Below are 14,343 nucleotides of genomic sequence, written 5' to 3' on the forward strand. Positions count from 1 at the left end.
CCTTATCTTATCTAATCTTTAATTACCTTTAGTGCAGCGTATTCTCATCACCGCCTCGAAGCCGATCTTCCGGGTGAAGTAGCGATCCAGATCTCTCTGGAACTTCTCCAGCTGCGCCGGGTTGTGGATGTGGTGGAAGGAGGGGTAGTAGAAGATGCTGCCCGCCGAATACTTGGAGATACAAGCTGCAGACGGAAGGAGAGGTGGTTTATTACAGATTACACAGAGGATCAAACTCTTTTTTAATGTTTTCAGGTATTTTCTGTTCAGTTCAGACATGAATCAGACGCAAATTAAGTGTTAATTTAGCGTAATAATGTGTTAATATGGTGCTTTTTTGACATAAAAGACTGCAGATCAGTTCAGATTCACAGCCGTTACATTGGATCAATAATAATCCTGATCATTTGGTGTTAAAGAAAAAGCCGCCAGCTTTTCTGAACCACGTTTTAACCTCTGATAAGTGATACTAAATAAAATCTGAGGCCGATTCAGACAATAGTTCCTGGTTTCACCACAAATTTAAGTGACAATTTCAATTTCTCTGTACAGATGTTTCTCTCTCTTTAAAAGCTCTAAAATCAGAAATGAATTAATAGATATGTGCCATGAAAGAAAATATTATAACTTATTGGATGCAGAAAAGAAGCAAAACGTTCTACAAAATATGGCAACCAGTTTTAATTTACATGGAAGATCTTTCAACACACCAGGCTGAGTAATCTCCCTGTACTGGAGCTCGACTTCACTTGATCCATGAGCAGTGATGTTTCTCTCTGTGTCTCTGATTATTGCATACTGTATTTTATTTCTTCTTTTTTTTTTTTAAATGTAAATTTTTTGAGGTGCAAGAACGATATAAACTAAACTGTAACTTTGATCCTGAAGAAATATAAAAAAAAATTTTTTTTAAAAAGAAAGCTCTAAATCAGAGGTTAAAGAGTCAATCAGTGATTTTTAAGACGTTGGTGTGTTTACCCAGCGAGGCGAGGTCGGTGTACTGGGAGCTGAGCACGAACAGGTCGACACCGATCTGTTGTCCTGAACAGTCCAGAGCCAGTTTCTTGTAAAAGTCCGTGGCCGGGCCGAGGTGCTGCACCCCCTGGGAAGAAATACAGACGTGTTAGAGAAGAAAGAAAAAAAAACTTCACTTGTTCCCTTCTAACTGTGATGCTGTATAAATACAGAGTTGTTTTAGAGGTAAATTCATGCAAAACCACTGATGTGCGTTCCCGTCGGGGGCAGTTTTTCAGCAAGCAGTCTCTGAATTTACCTCTAAAACAACTCCATCTTGTAACATTGGGTTATTATCTCATAGCGTGGTGATACAACTTGTCCACCAGAGCGTTTTGGAGTTGTTGGATTGTGTATTTGTTGAGTTTGCGCGGCTCTGCTCCGCCGTTCTAAAAATAGCTTGCACTGACAATTAAAGGTAACGAACCTACTGCTATGACTATAGGGATTATGGCAATAGGGCAATTTGCCAAAATGTTGAACCATCCCTTTAAATACTTTGCAGTAACTTCTTGACAAATCAAAGATAAATAAAGAGCAGGATTCAGTCTGTAAACATCAGCCCTGAAAATACAAGTGCAATAATTACTGGATAACATAAATCCTCACAGCAGGAGGAAGAGGAGGAGGAGGAAGAGGGAGTTGCTCTTCCAGATTTCATCAGTCATATGATTTGATTTAAGGGTCATAAATCTCAGGGAAGAGCTCGACCAACATCTAATTGTCCCGTCTCATCTAAAAGCTGCAGCTGCTGCTAAAACAACAACAACCATCTTCATCATCATCATCATCATCATCATCGGTCCGCTGCGTCTTTACCTTACTCGACCGCTGGTTGGGGTCTTCCCTCGACTGCAGCTTCCCGGCGCCGAGCGTCGGCAGCTGCGTCTGGAACACGGTGACGCGGCCGCCGGTGGGCGACATGAGCTTGAAGGCGGCCTGCAGCGCCGGCCCCAGTGCATTGTGGGTCTCCCTGCTCTGAGCGAACATGGCCGGCAGCGACGTCAGCAGGTCCTTCACCAGCTGCAGGAGGGAAAACCAGAAAATGACACGTTGTTGTTACCATTTATATTTCATTTAAAGGTGAAGAAGATGATCCTGGAAAAACGGTTCGAGAAGCAGGCGACATTTTGAAAATACACAGTTTAAAAGTCAACGCTCATTTTCTTCTTCAACGTTTGTTCTTTCCTGCCATAACGTTTCTGCAAATGTCTTGTTGAATTCAGCTTCGTCTTTTCCATATTGTAAATCACTGAAGACCACGAGCATGTGCGCAATTAGTTTGAGAGACGCATCACGATCCAATAAATTTGTTTGTGGCATTCAAAATGATTGGTTGGCGTTTTTACAGGATTGACTGTTATTTTACATTTTTGTGAAAAATCTTTTGATTAATTGGCTTCAATCAGGGGTTGAAGAGGATTTATAAACAATAAAGCTTAAGAAAAAGATCTGCCCTCCTGCGTTTAAGTTGTTTAATTTTACACAAACCCACTGGAGACTGTGAGAAAACATTTGACTTGTGCATGTGGGTCAGAGCCGGTAGAAGGAAGGAAACCTTGCACCATTATTTCTTATAACAGTCTGAACCCAACACGATGTGATGAATATAACTTAACATGTAGCATTTGTAAATATTATTCCTATTCACTTTATATTTACATATTTTTCTATTCATTTTTACACACTATTTACATTATGTATGTAATTGCCCTGCATGTACAGTAAACACCTGCTGCTGCTTCCCAGCCTGGGATTAATAAAAGTATCTCTCTCTTATCATATCTCAAACACAATTAAGGTGCCACTATCATACTTTATTAACTTATTTCAAAAACAAATGTTCATCTCAACTGCCATCGACTTTATTAACAATAACCAATGGACTTTATCTGTTTTGATGTCAAACCTAAGTTTCCACTGCTCTTGCAATGGACAATAAAGTATTTCTGATTTCTTAAAAAGGCAACAAAAACAAGAAGTGAAGAAAAACTAAACAAATTTTGCACCTTAAAGGAGAATTCCGGCCATTTTTGACCCCTAAATTTTGACCCCCTAAATTGTTTTCGTTTTGCTTAAAAAACGGCCGGAATTCTCCTTTACATGAAAGCAAACTTGAAAAAAAAAATTGTAAAAACATTAGTGGAAGAAGTTCATAAACACATGTGGAAGAGATGCTTACCTCTTTGCTCTCCTTCAGGTTCACCATCAGACTGTCGTGAGACGGGATGAACACGTCTGAGAGAAGAAACAATGACAAACAAAAACATAAAGTTTAACTACAAATAAATAAAAAAAACTGAAAAACCTTCACTCACCTACCAGCTGCTCTGAAATTTCATTTATTTACACATTTGCAAAAAGAACAAAGCACGCATCTTAATTGTTTTAAGTATTTCGACATAAATAAAAACTAATTTCTCTATAGGTAGAGATCATTTGTGATGAAGTTATAATCCTCCGGCTCTGATGAATCCGAGGTGAATTTATTTTCTCTTTTCTCTTTGTAATAATTAAATTTTTAAAACATGTTTCCGTATCAACGCCGTGACGTACCGTCGATATCAGACACCACCAGCATCTGCGGCTGCGACAGCCCCTCCTGCAGGTTGTAGAAGTGGATGGTGCTGTCGAAGGTGAGGAAGCCGACCCTGGTCCGCGTATCCCCGGGCAACCTGAGAGACACAAATACAAAATACACACACACACAAAAAAAAAAAAACACTTTTGTGTCAGAAACGGTCGGTTCAGATGGAGAAACAAACATCTGCTTGTATTTTTTTTTTTAAGGACTGACTTATCCAGGTTGTCGAGCAGCGATTCACAGAGGTGCTTCAGGTAGCCCGACTCCACTGCATTATGGGATACGTCGAGGACGAACAGGTAGACGGCCGGCTGAGGAGGTCGCAGCTGAGCACACAACAAAAACATGACGAGTGGAGACGAGACCGATACAAATAAATTAAAACAAAACATCAGATCAGACGTGAAAACTTCTCATTTAATTTCATGTGTTTGTTTCTTCTGCCTGTTTAACTTCACACACACGCCTCAGATGTTTAATCACCAAGACAACGCTGTCCTCTAGTGGACAGACCATCATACTACACCAACTATGTAAAGTCAGGGAGGTCAGAGGAGGAGGAGGAGGAGGAGGAGGAGAGATGGTACCATGTAGTCTGAGGAGGCGATGAACTCCACGGTCGAGTTCTGCACCTCTGGTCTCTTGTGAGGTTCACCGTACGACCTGGTGACGGGGTTGTACATGAACTCATCTGGAACTGGAGGAGAGAAGGAGGAGGAGGGGGTAGGGGGAGGAGGAGAAGAGAAATAAAGAAGGAGAGGAGGAGGAAGAGGAGGGGTGGGAGGAAGAGGAGGAAGAGAAGAAGATGATGAAGAAGAAGAAGAAGAAGAAGGAGGAGGAGGGAGAGGAGGAGAAGAAGAAGAAGAAGAAGAAGAAGAAGAAGAAGGTGGGGGAGGGGGAGGAGAAGAAAGAAGGAGAGAAGAAAATGAAGGAGGAGAGGGAGAAGTAGAAGGAGAAGGAAGAAGAAAGAGAAGGAGGAGAAAAAGGAGAAAACGGAGGAGAAGGAGAAGAAAGAGAAGGAGGAGGAAAAGGAGAAGAGGGTAGAAGGAGAGGAAGAAGGAGGAGGAGGAGAAGATAAAACGTGAGTGAAACATCTGCAGTGACTAAAACAACTGGACATCAATGATGAAGTGATAATAATTAGATGAATGAATGAAATGAACTGGTCGGCGTCTCACCGTCGTTGACGCGGTAACAGAGGTTGCACTTCCAGCGGCGCTGGTCCAGGAAGGTGACGAAGGGGTTGATGTAGGTCCGACAGGAGCGGCAGCGCACGATGGTGTTGGACGTGATCACAGGGAGTTGCTGCACAACAACAACAAACAAACAAATAAACAAACAAACAAACAGAGTTATTAACCCTCCTGTTGTTCTTCTGTTCCCTTCCTCCTTTCCTTCCTTTCTCCATTCCTTCTTTCCACAATCCTTTTTCCCTTCCCTTCGTCCTTACTTCTTCTTCCTTCCTCTTTTGATCCAATTCACCTGGTCTGTTCCCTCCCTCCATCCTTCCCTCCTTTTCCCTTCTTCCTTCCTTGAACATCTCTGTTCTCTCCCTCCATCTTTCTTTCCTTTCCTTCCCTTTCCCTTCCTTCTTTCCACAATCCTTTTTGTCTCCCTGCCTTCATTCCTTCCCTTCATCCTCACTTCTTCCTTCTTTTCTGACCCAATTGACCCAATCCGTTTCCTCCCTCCATCTATCTTTCCTTCCTTTTTCCCTTCCTTCTTTCCTCCCATCTTTCCCTTTCAAGGCTCAAGGTTTTTTATTCGTGTCCCCGTAGGGCAATTATTGTTGCAGCGAATAGAAAAAAAAAAAAATACTGATACAAGACACACAATTTAAAAGTCCGTGAGGGAGGGGGGTAAAATACAGTGTGTTGAAACAACAACAGTGGCACGACTTAAAAAAAAAAAAAGTCCTTCATTCCTTCCTTCTTTCCCTTTGTCCTTCCTGCATTCCTTCCTTCTTTCCCTTTGTCCTTCCTTCCTTCCTTCCTTCTTTCTATCCCTTCATCCTTCCTTCCTGCCTTCCTTCCTTCCTTCCTTGACCCAGGAGGTCAACAGGAGGGTTTTAATCTGATGTGTTTTTACTCCACATTCACAGGTCGCAGGGCCGGGGATCGAACCGCCGATCTTTTGATTCAAACGTTCCTCCGCTCACGACTGAAGATTTGAAGCTTTTTGTTTCTGTTCTGAATACATTTTTGTTAAAGCGACGCCTCCGTCTGTTCCCGACGCTTCGCTTCCCTGTTTAACTTATTGATTACGTCTTTTTTATTGATAAAACCCGATCACTTCACTCTGCGCTGCTGAACTTGTTAACTGACCATTAATTGATTGAAATATTAATATGACAAATCTCCTCTTTCTTTTATTATCCGTTCAGTTAAATGGTTAATTACTGAGCTCCACTGATGGAGCAGTCGCTTTCTCTCACAAATAAACAACAAACACTAGAGTTGATTAATCACTTCTTATAAGTATTTGTTGATTCAAAATGTTAAATAACCTTTTTTTTCCTCTGTTTTATATTATTAGAAATTAAATATCTTTGTGTTTTGGACAAAATGTTGCAGATTATTTTTAGCTCTGGAAAACAACAATTGGTATTTTTCACAATGTTCAAACACTAAAGAGATGAAACAACTAAGAAAATCATCGAAAGGAATGATGTTTTTACAAAAATAAACGGTCGAGCAGTGCAGCGGTAATGTCCTGTGGCGGGGAGAGCAGGCTCTCTGCGATCGGATAGTAATGTCTTTCCAGGATGTTTCTGAGGTGAGTGACTACATGCAAAAACACAAAGTTTATACTGTTTATACTGTACACTATCTGAGTTCAGTGGTGTCTCGTAAGGATTCCAGTCATGTACCATAGATATTTTATTGTTTTTTGAGTGTTTGTTGTGGTTGAAAGAATTGCCCCCATGGGTTAGCGTTGTCGCTATCCCGATCGCCGGGTAGCCATGGTGTAACTTTGGTTTGCCTGCATCAATTTTAGTCACGTTTTTTGCTCCCCCCAACACTGAGTGACCACCAGGAAAACGATTTAGGGGTCAAAAATGGCAGGACTCCTCCTTTAAAGATGATAGTTCCCCACTGTCCTGCCAGTTTTTAATTTTTGAATGGGAGGCTCTTAGTTATTAGCTTAGTTAAATCCAGGTGGTGACTTCTTTTTTTGGACGGGTAGTGTATCTTTTCTTTTTAGCTGAGGAGAAATGTAACTATCAAGCCACGTGATTATTCTGAGTACTGGTAGTGATACAGTGATGGTCCTGAAAATGATCTCACATCGGTTTGACGGTCTCGCCCACAACGCTGCTGCCTGAAACTCTGCATCAAGCTGCTCGGCCGCACAAAGTTTCCATTCACTTCTGAACATCGACAAGCGTTCGGCCGCTGTCGCTGTTTTTCCGGCGGTATCAGTGCATCGCTGTTCTCCGTCAGCTCTCGCTCTCCCTCTCTCTCTGAAACCACGTCAGCCTCGACGACACCTCTATAAATACACTCTCACTCTACAATCTGCCTTCGTCTTATCACCGTCCTGCCGCCGCTGCAGCTGCAACTCACTCCAACTGTCTCAGTGAGTGGTGAGCAGACAAACTTTACACAAGGTGAAAACAACCAAGTACAAGATTAAATTTATATATTTAGGATGAATAAAGAGAAAGAAGTGGGAGCACCCTTCTTATTTTTAATCGTATGGAAATAAAAAAAATTTTTTTAAATGATGTGCTTTGCAAAAAGTTAAGAGGACAGAACGACTGCAGCCTCTGATGATGATAATGATTTTTAATTGCAGCCATAATCAAATCTCTTACTTTCTGTTGCAAACGGATCAAGAAACTAGAATTAATGCATCGTAGTTAGTCAGTGAGTAAGAAGCATTTGTGTGAAATCTGGTCATCGTTTATGGCTAAAAACTGTATCTTGGGGTCACACTGACTCTGACTTTTGACCTTTGACTACCAACATCTCATCTATTTGATTAATTTTTCTGAGATATAACGTCTAATGAGAACAGGACAGACAGAAAAACTGAAAAAAATAAAACACGGCTCCTGTTGCAAAACTTAAAAATGCAGCAGAAGTGCTGTTTATGTTCTTTTCTGACGCTATTTATTTTATGTTTTACAGATTTTGAACTGGAAATAAAAAATAAATTAAAAAAAGTCCTCACACACTTGATTTCTTCGGGAAATTAAAATGGAAAACGTTAAAGATACTAAACTCTCATTAGAAGATAATTAACGTCTAAGGTGGTTTGTGTCTGAATGTTTTACATGTTGAGTCTTAAAGGTCACAGAGGTTCGTTCGTACCTGTAAGTCTCTGAACGGGTGCAGCAGGAGGCCCAGAGGAAGCCGGGCCTTGTTGAGTAGCGCCTGGGTCTGAGGGATGCTCGACAGCGTACACCTGAAGGTCCTGATCAGCAGACACACATTTAAAGATTAGAAGACTCTTATTTTGAAATTTCCTGATCATAACAAGACTTGAAGGGACAGTTCAACATTTTTTTGGCAAATTTGCCAATTGCCATAATCCCTATAGTTTTAGCAGTAGGTTTGTTACCTTTAACTGTCGGTGCAAGCTATTTTTAGAACGGCGGAGCAGATATGATATGATATGATATAATAGCGGAACGTTACGAGACAGAGTTGTTTTAGAGGTAAATTCATGCAAAACCGCTGATGAGCGTTCCCGTCAGGGGCAGTTTTTCAGTAAATAGTCTCTGTATTTACCTCTAAAACAACTCTGTCTGGTAACATTCTGTTATTATCTCATAGCGTGGTGAATGTGCAGGTCACTTGTCCACCAGAGCGTTTTGGAGTTGTTGGATTGTGTATTTGATGAGTTTGATGAGGGAAACCAAGAAATCCCATAATGAGCCTCCGTAGCGTAGCTCTGACCAGCTCGCGGCTCTGGTCCGCCGTTCTAAAAATAGCTTGCACCGACAATTAAAGGTAACGAACCTACTGCTATGACTATAGCGATTTGGCAATGGACCAATTTGCCCCAAAAATTTTGAACTATCCCTTTAACGTGTCGGTTCACTCACTGCGGGCTGCAGTTGACCTTCCTGAGGTCGGCGCTGAGGTTGGGCTCGGGGCCCTCCAGGGGCCGCGGCGGCAGCAGGCACCGCTCCTGCAGCAGGTTGATCGGCCTCAGGGCCTCGACCTCCAGCTCCGGGACACCGCTCAGGCCGCCGAGCGCCGCGGAGAGCTGGGACAGGCTGGGGAACGGCTGCACCTGAAGAGAGGAGGAGTAGAGAGAGAAGAAAAACAAGTTTATAAAATCTGCAAGGTGATAAAGAGTCAAACCAAACGATCAAGGAGATAAAACCTCTGTAATAACTTCATCAATAGTTCCTTTAAAAGCTGCTGTTACATTGTTTAATCTCTTTTAAAAGCTCAGTGTTGAATATGTGAAGTTCTGCAGGTTTAATGAACCGAGAGACTCAAACTAAACTGAACACAGTCTCAAATAAATATGCAACGGAATTTTCTACTTCTAATTGTTTGACCGGCTGTCATGGTAATATCTTGAAGTTTAGGCCCCGTCCAGACGAAGCCGTTTTTTTCGAATCCGGATAAATACTTTATCGGATTGGCCTCGCGTCCACACGGATCCGGCGTTTTCAGGGGGTGAAAACGGTATTTTTTGAAAACGGGTCCCAGAGTGGGAAAATTTGAAAACGCCGCCCCAGCGTTTTCGTCTGGACGGCCAATACGGATTTTTTCAGAAACGATGATGTCATGCCCCCCGCCGCTCTACCTGTAACCTGAGACACACACACACACACACACACACACACACACACACACACACACACACACACACACACACACACCGCTGCAGCAGCTGCACACTGACAGTCTGGACGTAACAACAACAACGGCCGACTAACGTCGCGTCGCTCAGACGCTGCGGCTGAATCGCGCCTGTTTAATCATCACTGATCATCATATTTACTCTGACACGACTCCCTGTCAACATTTAATCCCATGTTTGAGTTTGAATACAGCGGGGAACTTCTTCTTCTATTGAATTACAGCGGGGACTTCCCGTCTTCTTCTCTGTCTTAAGTGTTTATGTGTGGCAAGCAGCGCTGCAGCGACACACACGCTCCACACACACGCCTGCAGTATGCGGGTACAGCGTTTTGGGTCGTTTTCACTGGATCAGTGTGGACGCAGATATTTCTGAAAACGATGCCGTGTTTACGATTAAGAAAAAGATCGGATTCAGTGAAGCCGCGTTTTCGTGTGGATGGGGCCTTAATCAAAGCGATGTCAACTAGCGATGTTTACGGCGTGACGTAATCGTTAAGTGACTGTTGTTTACACGCGGTTGCAGACACGTGGTGGAGAACGAGCCCGCAGCGTATTACGTGTGCGCATTCCTGGCCAAGCGTACCGTGCCCAAGCACACCTCTCCCAACCGTGCCGGGCCAGGGAAGTGTACCGTGCTCAAGCACGGAAAACTTGCACTCACACTAGGGCACTGTACGATTGCCTAGTGTGAGTGCACCCTTATTCTATTTTAGTATTTTACTCATAACAGAACATATGCATGGACACAGTTTATATGAATGTGCAGCTCACAGATCTGAAAGTACCTACTGTAACCTTTTTAACCTTATTGCATCCAAAACACGACTTCATTTCATTAAAAAAAAACAAAAAAACAAATCCAACCAAAAGGTACGTGAGAATTTCGACGAAATTACTTGTAATTATGTGACAAATAAACTTTAAATAGGTCTAGCTTGTTTTTTTTGTAAGGAAAAGTACCTAAATCTTCTCATGACGCCTCTAGTGCATGGTTGATAGATCATGATGATGATTAATGGCCAATTAAACAAAAACAACTGGAATGGCCACCACTGTATGTAGTGTGTATTATTCTTACTTTTCTTATATCTGTGTTACATTGCCCTTACATTTTTATATATATATATATATATATATATATATATATATATATATATATATATATATATATATATATATATATATATATATATATATATATATATATGGGATTGGATTGGATACTTGAATTTCCCTTGGGATCAATAAAGTTTCTCCAAGTCTAAAACAGTCTTTCAATCTCTAAAATAATAGAAAAACAAACAAACAACAAAAAAAGCTTTTATATAAGTAAAAACCCAACTAACATATTGTTCATAAAGAAAAATGTTGCTCTGATTGACTCTTGTGTTTCTCCAGCAGCAGAAACAGACCATAATCAACCCTGAGAGAGAAGCTGCTGCTGGTCGGGTGGTTATTGATTATTGATCCGTCCCCTCCTCCTCTCTCACCTTTGCGTACTGCTGGTAGCCCGTCGTGCCGCACAGGTCGTGTGTCGGGGAGGAGTCGCCGCTGTGGGGGGCCGGAGCCTGTCGATAGGCCGGCTGCATGCTGGGGTAACCATAGCTACCGTACGACTGCGCCTGGTTGGTCATGTCGTTGGAAGGAGGCATCGAATCTGAGGAAGGGAGAGAGAGGGAGAGGTCATGTGAAGGTGTGATATTTATGTTTTAACAGGTGTTTCCATAAGTTCAGATTATTTATTTCATGTTTTAAATTATTTTACAAGGTGGGAAAAAAAAAAACGTGTTGTAATTGTTTCTTTCGTCGTCTGAGCAGGTTTCAGTCGCTGCTCAGCGAGTTTCATTTTCAGTTCGACCTCCACGCGTTTGGTTTTTCTTGATTTTCAAACCACAGACCGAAACTATGTCAGTGCCAAGTTATGATTTGTAATAAAGATAAACATCTGAAACTGAAACCTGAAACAGAACAAAACACATCGTTTACATGTTTAATGGTGAATTTAAAGCAGAAGTAAGCAGAATATTTGTGTTAATATAAGTCTTAAATAGTTATATCTTCCAACGGCAATCACTTATATAGAGTGTTTGGTCTGAAACACGGGTCTGTCAGTCACTCTGCTCTGCTGTGAACCGAGGAGAAAACTTTCCTTGTATCCTACAACCTTTATCCAATGAGGAGAGAGAACGGCATAAAGGGGCAGTCCTCTCTGTGTGTGCAGCCAAGGGATGCGCGTGAATGTGGTGACGTAGGGACGAGGGCGGGGACTGCTAACTCCATCGGCTGACAAGAAGTTAGCCAAAACGACCGGATCGCTTACTTCTGCTTTAACTAAACTCTGTCGCTCACTGTGAGTTAATCATACATTTTAAATAAAACATTTTATTTGTAAGCATTTTTACAGTTGAAAAACTGAAAACAACACGGTTCCTTCCCAGAAGGCATAAAAATAAAAGTCCTGCAAAACTTTAAAAAGCAGCTGTTTCAAGACACTGTCTGTTTGTTTGTATGTTTAACAGATTCTGATTATTTACATTGTCAATGGTGACGCTCACTGTGAGTTACTCCCAATAAAAGCAGCAGGTTAACACCAAAACTCATAAAACTATACTTATACTTTTAGATTTAGATAAGAGTGTGTTTTCTGGAGAGTTTGTACCTGGGTAGCTGCCTCCTTCCAGCGAGTCGTAGCTGTTGGGAACCGGCGAGGCGCTGCCGGTCGTGGAAGAGGAAGTATCACCACCTGAGAGAGAAACAGTCAGAGACACACGTTAAAAATCAAAAGATTTTAAAAACACACAAATAAAGAGATAATAAAGAAAACAGTTGAACCAGGATCCAGAAGGAGGGATAAAAAAAAAAGCTAAAAAGTAAAAGAGAAAATGAGGGAAGAATGAAGGACGGCAGCTGCAAATGAAGCGAATAAAGGACGGTGAGGATGAATGATACAAGAACAAGAGGGAACGAGGGAGAAGAATAAAAGAGACGAAACATTAACGGGAATGAAAAGAAGCTTTTTTTTCTGTGTGTGTGTGTGTTTGGCCGTGAAGCTGCGCTGAGCTCGGACTCCCTCTGGGCTCGGAGAGAGAGAGAGAGAGAGAGAGAGAGAGAGAGAGAGAGAGAGAGAGAGAGAGAGAGAGAGAGAGAGAGAGAGAGAGAGAGAGAGAGAGAGAGAGAGAGAGAGAGAGAGAGAGAGAGAGAGAGAGAGAGAGAGAGAGAGAGAGAGAGAGAGAGAGAGAGAGGGGGAAGGATGGAGTGAATACAGAAAAGAGAACAGGATGAAGAGCTGCAGAGAAAACATGGAGGACGACGGCTGCATGAGAACAACCAGAGATGAGACACAGATCATGAGATCGACTCTGAACTTTACCGTCTTCGTTTCCCCAAACACTCAGAGTTTCTCTTGTATCGATTCACTGATAAACTATTTATAATATCTTTTATCTTTTCTTAACATGTGAGTTTAGAAGGAGAAAAACAAAGACATGTGGGAAACAGCACTAGAAGAAGAAGAAGAGGAAAAAGCTCCAATCTCAATTTCTAACCCTCAGACGTGTAAATGTTTTCAGCTTTAATAAAGATTTTAAAATTACCACAACTATTTAAAGTTGTATCCAAATCGTGTGTGAACCTGAACACATCACGACCCCTGTTCTTCATAGAAAAGATCTAGTTACATCGTTGCTGCTCATTTGAATAAAATCCTTTTTGTTTTGTTTTTTACACATTTTCATGTTTGATGCAGCAGCTGATGCAAAATCTAAAACCAAAATCCTGCAGCAATTAATTAATTAAACTTTTTTTTTTTTTTTTTTACTACTTGTCTGATATCGATACATTACAATGCAACACAATGATAATGTATATTACAGAATCACAGTGGTGTCTCATTATGTAGGGGAATATTTCTATCATTACCAACCCTCGCCATGTTAGGTAAAAAGGTATGAAAGTGAGTACTGAGCTCTTAAAACTTGAAAATATCTTACTTGGGTATAAAAGAGTATCACCACCAGCAGCAGATACTTTAACGTATCAAATTAAGCATGTGTGCATTAAAGTATGTGACATTATTGAATCAAACAGACTTTTATTGCTGTAGCAGCTCAAAGTGAAGTGAGTTTTAATGCTTCTTAAACTTGCTGTAGTGTTGGAAAGTAAAAAAAAAAAAAAACACCTCAAACTGATGGTGTTATTGTGTTTTTTTATCTGCTTTTCCTTCAGCTTTTACCTTTAGAGGGTGATTTCATACATTTCCCATCCCATCAGTAAAAACTGAAAAACTCAATCAGTCTGATCGATACAGTCGATCTCCTGTCTGATTCGTTACCGACACAAAAAGTCAAAGTGTAAATCCTTCAGATCTCATCTGCAATAATGAATGAGTTGTTTTAGTTTTTAATTCCCAGCAGGACTATTATTATTATTATAATAATAATAATTATAAGGGTCCACTATGTCTGAATGCATTGTCGACGCCTGTGGGGCCAAGAGGAGGGATCAAACCGAGACACGCGACAGGAGCCGGTGGCCAAGAGCTGATTGGACGGGAGGGGATCCAATTATCTCCGACTAAATCAGAGCAGCAGACTATTGGATTATCTGCTCTGAGGAGGAGGAGGAGGAGGAGGAAGACACCAGGACAGTTAAGCCTTCTTCTTCCTCTGTTCTGTCACAGATGACAGATCAATAAAAAGAAAGAGGAAAACAAACTGTTTTTGAATTCCTTCTCCTTCGTCATCTGATCCTAAGTTTTCAGTCACCTCCTCTTCCTCGCCACTATCGCCCCTCGTTAATGATAATTAAAACTTCATTCACACCGTGGTCGTCCCTCCTCCTCCTCCTCCTCCTCCTCCTCCTCCTCCTCCTCCTCTCTAATCGCTGCCACTGATCTGATTATCAACGATAACGTGTTTC

At 41.5% G+C, this 14,343-nt stretch overlaps 1 protein-coding gene across 2 annotated transcripts in view; it reads right to left on the minus strand.

Annotated features, from left to right (window-relative positions):
• Positions 1 to 14,343, minus strand: part of sec24b (SEC24 homolog B, COPII coat complex component) — a 32,703-nt gene that overhangs the window by 9,092 nt on the left and 9,268 nt on the right. For both annotated transcript variants that reach the window (XM_083980368.1, XM_083980367.1), the window contains 12 exons: positions 12,086 to 12,169; positions 10,917 to 11,083; positions 8,652 to 8,842; positions 7,915 to 8,017; positions 4,777 to 4,903; positions 4,186 to 4,295; positions 3,812 to 3,924; positions 3,571 to 3,689; positions 3,197 to 3,252; positions 1,834 to 2,037; positions 979 to 1,102; positions 27 to 185 (listed from right to left, as the gene is read on the minus strand). In XM_083980368.1, the coding sequence (XP_083836494.1) occupies positions 27 to 185; positions 979 to 1,102; positions 1,834 to 2,037; positions 3,197 to 3,252; positions 3,571 to 3,689; positions 3,812 to 3,924; positions 4,186 to 4,295; positions 4,777 to 4,903; positions 7,915 to 8,017; positions 8,652 to 8,842; positions 10,917 to 11,083; positions 12,086 to 12,169 (1,557 nt within the window). The remainder of the gene's footprint in view (positions 1 to 26; positions 186 to 978; positions 1,103 to 1,833; positions 2,038 to 3,196; positions 3,253 to 3,570; positions 3,690 to 3,811; positions 3,925 to 4,185; positions 4,296 to 4,776; positions 4,904 to 7,914; positions 8,018 to 8,651; positions 8,843 to 10,916; positions 11,084 to 12,085; positions 12,170 to 14,343) is intronic.

This window comes from Trachurus trachurus (assembly GCF_905171665.1).
Source record: "Trachurus trachurus genome assembly, chromosome: 10".
Classification (NCBI taxonomy): domain Eukaryota; kingdom Metazoa; phylum Chordata; class Actinopteri; order Carangiformes; family Carangidae; genus Trachurus; species Trachurus trachurus.